This window comes from Lampris incognitus, chromosome 7 (genome assembly GCF_029633865.1).
Source record: "Lampris incognitus isolate fLamInc1 chromosome 7, fLamInc1.hap2, whole genome shotgun sequence".
NCBI lineage: Eukaryota > Metazoa > Chordata > Actinopteri > Lampriformes > Lampridae > Lampris > Lampris incognitus.
In genome coordinates this window covers 55,035,267-55,048,355 of record NC_079217.1, presented here as the reverse complement: position 1 = coordinate 55,048,355, position 13,089 = coordinate 55,035,267, and the positions used below count along the sequence as shown (strand labels likewise).

Genomic DNA, 13,089 nt, shown 5'->3' with positions numbered 1-13,089 from the left:
ATTGTACTTAAGTCTGAAATTATATCCACATGTTTGTAAGGCTTCCTGGTATGGGGGGGCTGCTTCGTTAAAGATGGCTTCGCTGGATGATAAAAATTAGTCTTTTGTTTATGCTCACTGGGATATTTTTTCAAAATGGAGGGTGGATGATTGCTTTCTCTGTGGATGTATTGCAGTATATTCTTGGGCTTCATGTATGGCCTTGTATGTACAATTTCTAAGTGAGATGTCGAGGAAGTCAATCTGGTTTTTGTTAGCCTGAATTGTAATTTTTAGTCCATTGTTTACAAATATACTACACATTTTCTTTTTTATTCTCTCGACTTCTCTTGCCGGTTTGTTGCAGACTGCCAGCCCGTCGTCTCTATATAGCCCCACGTTGATGTCCAGGACCTGTAGTTGGGACAGCAAGTACAAGCCCACTAGCTCACAAGTCTCTGCCCCGTTGAAGCTGCCCATGGTCACGTCAAATTTGCTGTTACCTTGCTTCTGCCATGGTATTCCATTGTGGTATAAGATTGACTCTTTAGCATGGGATGTTATGTCTCTGTCTTGGTGGGATATTTTGGTGTACGTTGAGGCAAATTCAATAGTTTTGTCTAGTAGCTCTTTAGTTATGGAGGGGTAAAACTCACAAATATCAAAGCATATGAACGTATGTCTGCTCTTGTCATCTATGTCCTTAAACCACTTCGATATTTGGTTGGTGTTCTTCCTTAAGGGAACCCTCTTCAGAATCGTCCGATTTATATTTTCAATAATTTTTGTACTTAGCTTACCTATTTCAGGTTTGGTGGGGTTGATAAGCCTGCATGTTGGTTTGTTTTTAAAATGTGGCTTGTGGTCTTTCAGGGTAATGAAGGCTTGCTCCTGGGCGGTGACATCAATGCAGTCGTCTAATTTCAGATCTGATGCGACTTTTTTGTCCTTTGGGGTGATGATGTCTCTTTCAGCAGACTTCGCAGCCTTCTTGTAAGATTTGGTGATGTTGCTGTGTAGAAGATTGTCATGTTGATCGGGTTCTATTTTATAAAAATTAGAAGTTTTGTCGGCTGCAATGAAGAGTTTGTCATCTTCTTTTATTAATCTTGTGTCTTTATGGAGTTTCTTCTGAAAAGCTTTGTTTGGGTGTTTAAATGTAATGTTCTGGATGGTTCTGAGCATACCCTCCTCAAAGGGTTTCAGTTCCGGGCTGGTCGGCGGTGATTTAGACGATTTGAATCCGTGCGTTAGCTTTTTTATTCAGTTGAGTTAGCCGAATGTAGAAAGAAGAAAGCTTTCCATCTTACCGATCTTATGAATTTCTCTGTCTTTGCAATGAGGCATTTCAGGAAGTCTTTCTGTGTGGGCGCTGGTATGTTCTTTGTTGAACATGCAAAATTCTCTGGGTCTATGGTGGTCTCATAAGTGCTCAACAGGGTAAGGAGCAGAGACAGCGTTTTTTCCCGAAACTGTCAATGGTGTTGCGAGTGCTCGACTATATATATATATATATATATATATATATATATATATATATATATATATTTTAGCGAATTCGGGGGACAACGCAACCACAGGAACTGCCACGGCCGGGAAGCGAACCCGTATCGCCCGCACCGCAGGAGACATCGTTAACCGCTCGACTAAAGGGTCATACCCGCGAGCCAGCGGCCAGCGTGTTTTCTTATCCATGCACGTTACAATATATATATATATATATATATATATATATATATAGATATATATATAGATATAGATATATATATAGATATAGATATATATATATATTGATATAGATATAGATAGAGGGTATTTATTGTTGAACTCAAAATATAGAGTTACAAAACCAGTGGTCATTTTGATCGCCCATGGTCGTTTTAGGCAGAGCTTGTCACTTTTTTGCGTGTGATTTATCTAAAACTAATTTTAATGCAAATATATGCAATTTTAGGAGTATTCAGGGAGCGACAGGTCTATTCCCCCCCCCACAGTTATTAAACTTTGAAAATCAAAAACGGTCATAATGACCGTCTTGTTCATTCTAGTTTAACGCCACTTACCAAGGACATTCTCCCTGCTCCCCATGAGGTTGCCCTTCTCTGTCTCCTTGCTGTGAAAACACCAGCAAAACAATTAATAAGAACAAGAACACTATTTGAAAAATGCCTATGCAGATCCCTTAATCAAAAAGAAACTGGTGGAAGAATAAAATGGAAACAGGAATAAAGGCAAACTATCTCTCCTTACAATAAACTCTGGGTGCTTTATTTAGCTTCAACATTATTAAAACAACATTTTGAAAAAAGCCCTGTTTATGAAATGAGACATAAACTAGTTAGGGAAATACTTAAATATGAATAAGAATAAATTAAAAAAAGGTTTTAAAACAGTTTGAGTGCTCTTTATTGACATTAAAGCAATTAAAATAATATTTTTCTTTTTTGGGGGGGTTCCCCACCCCTTTTTCTCCCTAATTGTACCTGGCCAATTACCCCACTCTTCCGAGCCATCCTGCTCACTGCTGCACCCCCTCTGCCGATCCGGAGAGGGCTGCAGACTACCACATGCCTCCTCCGATACATGTAGACTCACCAGTCACTTCTTTTCACCTGAAAGTGAGGAGTTTCACTAGGGGGACATAGCGCATGGGAGTGTCACGCTATTCCTCCCAGTTCCCCCTTCCCCCCGAACAGGCACCCTGACCGACCAGAGGAGGTGCTAGTGCAGTGACCAGGACACATACCCACATCTGGCTTCCCACCCACAGACATGGCCAATTGTGTGTGTGGGGACGGCCGACCAAGCCGGAGGTAACATGGGGATTCGAACCGATGATTCCTGTGTTGGTAGCGTTGGTAGACAACGGAATAGACCGCCACGCTACCCGGATGCCCAATTAAAATAATATTTTTTGATATCTACAGCATCCCCACGTCCCTGAGAACAGGCGGTTTGGACAATGGATGGATGGATATATACATATATATATATATATATATATATAGCGTTTTTTTTCCGAAACCATCAATGGTGTTCAGTGCTTGACTAATGAGGAGTGGAATATCAACACGGATACAGGAAAAAAGATTTTAATGCATAGCAGTACAGGCCTGTTTCGTACACTGTTATAATTTGAATGTTTCCCCACCTGATTGGTCACTGCCCAACCGAAATTAGGGGCGTGACGCTGGGCAATGTAACGGTATGATTCCTTGTGAAAAAAACATTAGCAGCTGAAGAGTGCGAGACGCACGAAACAGGCCTGTGCTGCTATGCATTAAAATCTTTTTTCCTGTATCCCTGTTGATATATATATATATATATATATATATATATATATATATATATATATACACACACACACGAGTCAATAAGGGATGCAATAACTGTAATAAATTACATTTTCCAGTTTTAAAAAGGCCAGGTTTTGGTTTATTTAACAGAACATTATTATCAGCAGAATGACACTATTAAAAACTATGCTGTGGAGGACCATGTAGGGTGATTTGTAAGCACTGTGGCCTGTCAGTCACCAGCCCCCAGGTATGCTGTGCACTGCATGAGAACATCTACATTAGGAATATGCTGTGTGCAGAGACATTGTCTTTATTAGGGGAAAAAAGCATTGTTACTGGCAACAGAGTGACACCGTAATGAGAAACATGTCAGCACTGTGGTTTGACAATGACAGTTACCTGATTACTGTGCTCTGGGTGGGCACATCAGAAAAAGCATCCAGGTCTGCCAGACCAAGGCTAGATGCACTGCTGGTCCCATTTCTGCAAACCGATAAAAAAAGCAACAAAGAGCATCATCTTGTCTCAAGACATCCGACATGATCACTGACTTGTAAAGAGGACAATAACACGGTGCAGCGATGCAAACCATGTTGTTCATTAGCTGGTGATTAGCATAAAAATAGCAGCTGCAGCTGAATCAGACGCTACCGGCGGGAGGCTGGTGGTTTGAGGCTGGCGGCGAGCCAGTTCGGAGAGGATGGAGGATGGAGAGATTTGGTGGGAGTTCGACTGGTAGGGTGGACAGGTAGCGTGGGCAGCCGTGTCTCTATTGCACAGCATGAACAAACCAGGGTATGAGGTGGAGGCAAACTAAACTGGTGAATGGAGCGGTTACAGCGAGCAGCAGGTGTTATGACGGCACAGAGGGCAATTCCTCCCAATCATTAGGCATTCAGATTGCGTTAGGGCCAACAGTATAAAAATAAAATGGCTAAAAATATAGAAAGCTTACAATGCCTACTTTGGTCTAAGTAATACTAATTGTTTTAATTCTATGTGCCGGCTATGGAGAGGGCTATCTGGGGTGCGCTCTCTGACCTAGAAGGTTTCAAAACTGCAGCAGCTGAGAATACACTGGCATTGGCGCAGGACAGAATAAGTGTGAGTAGCAATGGGCCAATGAGAGTGAAAGCAGTAGCAGTTGGAGCACTATGATTCAACTAAGAGCACTGGTTACTGACCCCTCGCTCAGCTGGATAAAACTACTGGTCTCCTCGTGGGGGTCATCTTCGGGAGTGATATGGGACCAGCTCCCCATGCTTTCTTCACTGCTAGCACTCATAGAACGCTTGTCCCTCTTCACTACTGCAGCCACCACCACAGCTGGCCTGTCCCTCTCACTGCTGGGGAGAGCAAACCGCAACAAGATGGGAGTGACCATCTACTGGTGGTCTGGCAAGTGCATTTGCATTGCATAATTTCTGTCCATCAAACCTGTGGCAGGTTTTTATTGGTCTTTTTGAAGTTTGTCTACAATGTAAATAAGTTTTGTCTTTAATATTTAATTTATAAACATTTAAAAAGCCAGTTTTTAAAAATTATATACAGTTGTAGTCCTGATATTCTATAGAGTATATTCCTTCAGATTTGAAAAAATCTTGCTGTTGATAAAAAGGCAGAAATCGCCCAGTGCATCTGAAGACTTCATTCATCATGATTCCTCATGGGCACAACAGTCAGAGCTTGTTTTAGCATACTGATTATGTTAAGTCATAATAAGATGATTGACGGGTTTCATCTTCAGAAATCCTAAAGGAAAACCAGGTTTTATTGACTAGGCAAGTCAATAAATTTCACTCTTACACAAGGGACAGACTGATGCACTCCACTTGTTCAACGATTACATTCACTGGGTGGAAAGTATCATGCCCTTTGAGCCTGAGCCTGGACGTCTTTCACCTTCTCTTCTTCACACTTTGCAGGATGTCTGACTTGTCTTGAAGCTTCCAATTCCGTATTGGCTTTGAAACATCCAGATAATAGTTGATTTTTTTGATGCAATACTCACTGTATACAGACTGTATAGTATAAAGTGAACTGAAATCTGTATATTTTTCATATTTGTATAATTGCTACAGATATATACCCATAATCCCAGCAATGCCTTAAATTAATGCATTTTTGCCCTTTTATTTATTTTTTAATATTTAATGGCACCTTTTGTGACACTCAAAGTCACCTTACTTCAACTACAATAAACAAAGCAGTAAAAACATGAATACAATAAAACATGAGTACAAATTCCATTTTCAGTGTTATATACAGTGGTGCTAGAAAGTTTGTGAACCCTTTAGAATTTTCTATATTTCTGCATAAATATGATCTAAAACATCATCAGATTTTCACACAAGTCCCAAGAGTCGATAAAGAGAAGAAGTTAAACAAATGAGACACAACTATTATACTTGGTCATTTATTTATTGAGGAAAATTATCCAATATTACATATCTGTGAGTGGCAAAAGTATGTGAACCTCTAGGATTAGCAGTTAATTTGAAGGTGAAATTAGAGTCAGGTGTTTTCAATCAATGGGATGACAATCAGGTGTGAGTGGGCGCCCTGTTTTATTTAAAGAACGGGGATCTATCAAAGTCTGATCTTCACAACACGTTTGTGGAAGTGTATCATGGCAAGAACAAAGGAGATTTCTGAGGACCTCAGAAAAAGTGCTGTTGATGCACATCAGGCTGGAAAAGGTTACAAAACCATCTCTAATGAGTTTGGACTCCACCAATCAACAGTCAGACAGATTGTGTACAAATGGAGGAAATTCAAGACCATTGTTCAAGACCATTGTTGTCTGTAACCATCAAAGATCACTCCAAGAGCAAGGCGTGTAATAGTCGGCCAGGTCACAAAGGAACCCAGGGTAACTTCTAAGCAACTAAAGGCCTCTCTCACATTGGCTAATATTAATGTTCATGAGTCCACCATCAAGAGAACACTGAACAACAATGGTGTGCATGGCAGGGTTGCAAGGAGAAAGCCATTGCTCTCCAAAAAGAACACTGCTGCCCATCTGCAGTTTTCTAAAGATCACGTGGACAAGCCAGAAGGCTATTGGAAAAATGTTTTGTGGACGGATGAGACCACAATAGAACGTTTTGGTTTATATGAGAAGCATTATGTTTGGAGAAAGGAAAACAACGCATTCCAGCATAAGAACCTTATCCCATCTGTGAAACATGGTGGTGGTAGTATCATGGTTTGGGCCTGTTTTGCTGCATCTGGGCCATGAAACAATTAATTCTGAATTATACCAGTGAATTCTTAAGGATAATGTCAGGACATCTGTCCGTGAACTGAATATCAAGAGAACGTGGGTCATGCAGCAAGACGACCCTAAGCACACAAGTCTCTCTACCAAAGAATGGTTAAAGAAGAATAAAGTTCACGTTTTGGAGTGGCCAAGTCAAAGTTCTGACCTTAATCCAATCGAAATGTTGTGGAAGGATATGAAGTGAGCAGTTCATGTGAGGAAACCCCGGGTTCGCGGTGGTGTAGCGGTGTAAGCAGCGGCTTTGTGTCAATGCAGTTGCCCATTGGGGACCGGCATACGCGCCTCGGTCTCGTCAGATCCAACAATGACCGGATTTGATGAAGCAGCAATAATTGGCAACGCTGTCTTCGGGAGGGGGATGGAGTCGGCTTGTGTTCGCCACTGAATGCGTCTCTGTGTGTGTCAGAAAAAGCAGTGGTTTGGCCTGGATTCGCCTTGTCACGAAAGTGGCGAGGCATCTCCTTCGAGACTGCTGGCCGGAGAGAGGCAGTTGGCGAACGCATGCAGTACGAGGGTGGGTGTTTGAACTAGAATAGGGAAGTGATTGGCCACTAAATTGGGAGAAAAAGGGAAAAATCAGAAATAAATTAAAAAAAGGAAACCCACCAACATCCCAGAGCTGAAGCTGTTCTGTACAGAGGAGTGGGCTAAAATTCCTCCAAGCCAATGTGCAGGACTGATCAAGTTACCAGAAATGTTTAGTTACAGTTATTGCTGCATTGCTGCACAAGAGGGGTCACACCAGATACTGAAAGCAAAGGGTCACATACTTTTGCCACTCACCGACATGTAATATTGGATCATTTTCCTCAATAAATAAATGACCAAGTATAATATTTTTGTCTCATTTGTTCAATTGGGTTCTCTTTATCTACTTTTAGGACATGTGAAAATCTGATGGTGTTTTAGGTCATATTTATGCAGAAATATAGAAAATTCTAAAAGGTTCGCAAACTTTCAAGCACCATTGTATGTATGTATATGTATGTATGTGTGTGTGTGTGTGTATATATATATATATATATATATATATATATATATATATATATATAAAATTGATGATCTTAGATATTCTACATTATGGTGTATCATGTCTTACATTTCTTGTGCAAACATCCTACCAAAGAAAATTCTTTGTGTGTGCAAACTCACTTGACTAATAAACAGTTTCAGGTCCTGATCTCTGATGGAAACAGCTACAACTGCTTTTCCATGTAATGCCGCATTCATTTGATCTCCCTTACTTTCACATTTGCAGCTCCTTCCTCTTACATACGGATAGCCTCATTTATTTTCCAGACTCAATTTATGAGGTGCTCCTAGCTTCATTATCCTGAGAATGTCCAGGTTTTCCAGAAGTGTGACAAGTACAGGTGGTGCCCCCCCACTGAAACAAGTCACTTACAGGATGTATTTAAAGTAGGACCCTCCACCTTTCTAAGTTTATGTCATACGTTGGCTCAAAATACAGGTTGGTATCAGTTTGGTGATAGGTATGCTGAGGGACTCCTCTATTGCAGAGTTCCAGTGTCTAATAATTCACTTGCTTAAAGGAGCTCTACAACCTTATTCCAAATCAGCAGACTTCATATGAACACCATCCAGTGCACAATGACTTAACTTTCTGCAATTCTATTGTTTTTATCAATCAGACAAAAAATCCTAAATCCTATGCAACACTGACTCCATGAATTTAATGAAAAAATTGATAAAAGATTAAGCTATTTAAAGAGTTTTTTTCCCCCACCGTATGTCATCCAGCCATTATAAATCACAGCCTGGCTGGGGGTCTGTCAAATCCTACAGTATCAAAACAGATTCGTTCTTCCCCTGGGCATAGACCCCCTGTTTAGCTGTCACAGTGCAACTAAGCACTATAAATAGCCTTAGCAAGCATGGACTTTTTCTATTTATAGGATCTAGACACCAAATTTTCAGTTTTCTTATAATAATTGATTCCAATAAACCTTAAAAATAACTCTGCCATGTGATTCTCTCGTTGTTACTCCCTCTTACTATATTAAGAAGTTCAAAAGCTTGTTGAAAAGCTTTATCCTTTGACAAGCATATGATCTTCTCATCAAAGAATAACTCTGCTACTGGTGTGTAAGACCTTGTTTTGTGTGAAGGAGAAGACTGACTCACACACAGAAGAATCGTGACCAGTACACGTGGTGACCTTACCTGCCGTTGCTGGCTAGTGATGCTATCTCCATACGTTTGGGGGCTGAAACTTCTGGAGGCATGTCTTGGAGGTGAAGCCCTGCCCTCTCAGTATCCTGGAAAGTCTCTTCATCCTTTTGATCTCCCTCAATGTGGATCATTGGAACATCCCTAGGACCCCTCATGCGGGGTGCACTGTTGCCGCCTGCCACAGTCCCATCCTGCACCTGGGTGGCCTTAATATGATTGCAACTTGGCCTGGACTGTTTGAACCCTTCCCTCCTTACCCCTACTGGCATATGAGACTGTGGCTGTGATCCAAAAGTTGCCCCAGCTCCATCCTGCTGCCCCCCCAGAGCAGACTTCCCAGTCTCTACAATGTCTGCTGCCAGTCGGTTGGCAAACTGCTGGACATGGGGTTGAGAGTCTCCTGCTGCTTCAAGCTCGATGCTATCTTCTGGATAAGCGATGATCTTGTTCTTTCTCATTAGGGACTCAATGGAGCTGGACCAAGTCTCATGAATTAGCATATCTGTGATCTGGTCAGTCTTTCCCCTTTGGTACAGGCAGGAGTCTGACTTACAAAGGCCAGTGGCTGATACTGAGCTGGTGGGGTAGATGTTCAGTGTGTCTCCATGCACATTGCGAGCGAATCCGTCGAAAGAGTTGGCTTTGATGGGAGAGTTGACAGTGAGTCGTGAGTCTGAGGAGCGGCGGTCTGGGACTGAGGATTGTCGAATACAGAAAGGAGTTCTGGGAGAAGGGGGGAGCAGGCTGTTGCTCCACTCTCTAGTCTTGGCAATGCCATACTCTTTATTCTCCTTATCCATGTCTCGGAGCATGAACCTGTAGAACTCCTCTGTTATACTCTCTGTGCTGGACTGTTTGGAAAGGCAAGAGGATGCCCTGACATTAAGGTGGCCATTTTTTTTGGAAGCAGCCTGCTGCACAGCTGCAGCTAGGATGTTGCTTGCATTCTTCCCTGCATAATAGTCTAGAAGGAGGTCAAATCCCCTTCCCTCTGTCTCCATCTGGTTAACCATGAACCGTGAAAACTCATCTGTGATGCTCTCACAGCTTGACTGCTTGGATATTGAGCTTCCCCGGCTCAGGTTCTGACCCAGACGGCTGCCAGGACCCAGGGTGTTGGGTGTGCCGGATGGATCAGCATCTTCCTCTGGGATGCTTTCATAACTGGATGCCTTTCCTCGGCTCCACCTCTCACACTGTAGCCTGTTGCGTGGCTGGCCTGCTTTGGATGTGTCTACCACATTGAGCTCGGGGCAATTCATGATCCTTGCTGTGACCTCTGAGGCAAAGAGGGCAAAGGGGTCCTGAGGTTCATCAGGGTTGACTGTTTCATCAACCACCCGGTTCACTAGGCGCTCCATCAACTCTGGTTGCTCTTCTGTTTTCCTCTTAATCTCACTGAGCCGTGGTGCCCGATGTTTCTTGGAGGCAGTGCTACCATTCTGCCCTTCTTTCCTTCTAAGTACTGTGCGACAAGCAGGCAGCAAATATGCTTCTGGCCCCTCTCCAGATGTCCCTTTTAGAGCACAGAACCAGGGTTGTTTCCCGGTAGAGTTCTCCAGGCAAATAGCAGCCAACTCTGTGGCCATAGATACTACCGTGGTGGCCAAGTCATCAGCAAAGCAAGTAATGGGTGTTCTGGACTCCGAGTCCATTCTCAGAGAGAGTTGGGAACTGCAGGAGTTGAAGGAGGACTGGGGAGTAAGAGAGGACTGTCTGTTGTCACTCCCCACCCCGAAACGTCCCCTTTTTTCTGTGCTCATGACAGAAATCTCACTTAGAGGCTCTTTAAGAGCCCCCTTGCCCTGCTGGATCTGCTGGTGGTCGGAACAGTCCTTTGCAGAGATGGACATGCATTTAATCTGACCCTGTTTGTGTTGCTCCTTGTTGTATGCTGATGAAGTAGAGCCAGAAGCATCACTGTCCTTCTCTTCCTTCTTCCCAGAAATGATGGTCATCTTATCTGTGTAGTGAGGCATGACACTCTGGCTCTCATTATTATTGTTGGAATGGCTGTAGCCAACCAAGTGCTGTAACTGAACTGATGGTTTCCTGCTCTCCTTGATGGTAGCAGCCTCTCTAGTACAAATATCACCTAACCACAGGTCAAATGCCCCCTGCTCACATTTAGAAATGTCACTGATTTTCCTCTGTGTCAGGCAAAGGATGTCAAAGAGCAAACTGTTCACACTCTCCTGCAAAAAAACTTGGAGATTGGGGGCATCTTTCCCAGGACCCTCCAATTCTTTTCTCTTTTTTGCTTTTTCTAAAGCATGTTTAAATATGGTGTCTGTCACCTCACTGATGAAGTCATCCACTTCTGTTTCATCCACAAAGGATTTCTTTGAACATGTAATGCCTTCCAATATCTTCTTATGGGTGGCTTCCAGCAGGTGGGCTACACTCTTATAGCCATGGGGCTGAGCCAGTACCTCAGCAGCCTCCCTGTGTAGGACCTCAGAAATGTTTGCACGGAAGGCCTCAATGCTGGTGCCCTCTGCCATGCTGCAGTGAAGAGTGAAGGCAGCAGAGGCCTCAGCTGCAGACAGCAGTCCCTGGGAGGTCATGTAGACCTCACCAGAATCTGTGTCTGAATCACCACCCTCCCCCGACTCCTCAGTCAGGTCTACTGCTGCCACAGCCCCAGCCACCTGAGCCATTCCGCACATAGCAGAAGAGAAGGAGTAGTCAGCTACCACTTCAGCCTCTTGGAGCTCTTCCTCTGTCTCCTCCTCTGAGGCAGACTCCATAGTGAGCTGTTCTGTCAGCTGCGGTGTGGTGATGGTGCCAATGACACTGGCAGCACAAGCAAGAGCCAACTCCAGAGGTTTAGTAGGGTGTTCTCCATTATGGTTGAGGTTATGCTGCTGTGTGCTGTGCTCAGACACCTGTCTGGGTTCAACAGAGACACCCTGGTCAGGTAATTGAGAGGCCTGTGTCCCTGGCCACTCTGCAGCTCCTTCAGAGCTATCGGGGCTCTGAACTATGACAATCTTGGGGAGTTCAAAGGAGCAAGTGTGCTGCCGTGATGTTTTTTTTGCCTGTGAGGAAGAAGCAGAGTTTGAGGGGCAGCTGATGGGGGATACACTAACTGCAGCCTCAGGGATGAAGGAGGTCTCATCTTGAGACAGGTGGATGAAGGCATCTTGCAGTACTGACTCAGCCAGGTTGGTGGCATAGTGACCAGCAGACTCCTTGGTGTGGAGTTTAGCTCTTTGAATGCCTCCCTTTTTGGTGGGAGCCCTGGCAGTCAGCTCACAGTCCTCCCTGTCCTGATGATGGGCCAGCTGCCCTCTCTGACATGCAAGTCTGATGCAGTGCTTCTGTACAACCTCTTCCAAGCTCTCTGGCATTCCACCACTCTCTGGCTCTGTAGAAAGACAGGGAAAAACAAGAAAGAGGTGCAGATACAGACAGGGAGTGAGAAATGTCCACAATGATTTGAGAGCAGCTACATTGTTTTCCCAGTATGACTGGGCCAGAACATTTACCTGCTTTTCCCTGCATCAGCTAAGTTAAACCTTGCTTAATTGTTTTCCTTTTTTTTTTTCAACTGACAAGAATTTAGGGTAATCATTTCCCATTTTCTCTCCAACAGACTTGGTTAGTCAACTAAGCATTATTTTCAAACTAGTAAATATTTCTGCCCTCCATAAAAGATACATTTTGCTACTAATAATAGGAATGACCAGTAAGTACTGGTGGTCTTTTTAGTCTTTTAAAACTATAACTGTTTCAGTGCAATTCAGTTTTACAGAGAAATCGATGTCCTCCAACCAAGATAGCTATTCTACATTGCCTACATGTACCAGTATCCGTTGCATGAGAGTTCCTTTGCAGTGGAGATTAAAAAATGAACATCTCAGCCAGTCAGCCTTTTGGTTCTTCCACAAACCATTGACATCACTGATTTGCAGAAGTCAGTTTCCTGTAGCGGGCTACAGTGATACAGACAACATTGGCAAGTACTGTGTACATTAAAGAGATGCCACCACAATGATTAACACATGGAAATTTTAAATTACCCTCAAAAGAGAAGAAGCTTTGATAGTTATCCTATTTTCACTGTCTCACTAAACTATTTCCTCTCAAAGGATGCTACAATCTCAAGAGGAAATGGACAATATCATTCCAACTTCATAGATACAGATATAAGTATTAATAACTAAATGTTTAACAAATATTGCAAATGATCATCATTACTTCAGGAACATTTATTAGTCTTACATTTTACCAGCAATTACCTTTTCAGTGAATGTTCCACAATTTCAACAGTCGATGGTGGATAAATTATTTTTGCATTAAATATTGCCCATAGACTCCTATATCAGCCAT

At 43.0% G+C, this 13,089-nt stretch overlaps 1 protein-coding gene across 1 annotated transcript in view; it reads right to left on the bottom strand.

Moving 5' to 3' along the window:
- Positions 1 to 13,089, bottom strand: part of sphkap (SPHK1 interactor, AKAP domain containing) — a 94,341-nt gene that overhangs the window by 40,682 nt on the left and 40,570 nt on the right. The window contains exons 7-11 of the mRNA XM_056282894.1: positions 8,746 to 12,124; positions 4,463 to 4,624; positions 3,678 to 3,761; positions 2,043 to 2,092; positions 780 to 1,022 (exon numbers count right to left, since the gene is read on the bottom strand). Of these exons, the coding sequence (XP_056138869.1) occupies positions 780 to 1,022; positions 2,043 to 2,092; positions 3,678 to 3,761; positions 4,463 to 4,624; positions 8,746 to 12,124 (3,918 nt within the window). The remainder of the gene's footprint in view (positions 1 to 779; positions 1,023 to 2,042; positions 2,093 to 3,677; positions 3,762 to 4,462; positions 4,625 to 8,745; positions 12,125 to 13,089) is intronic.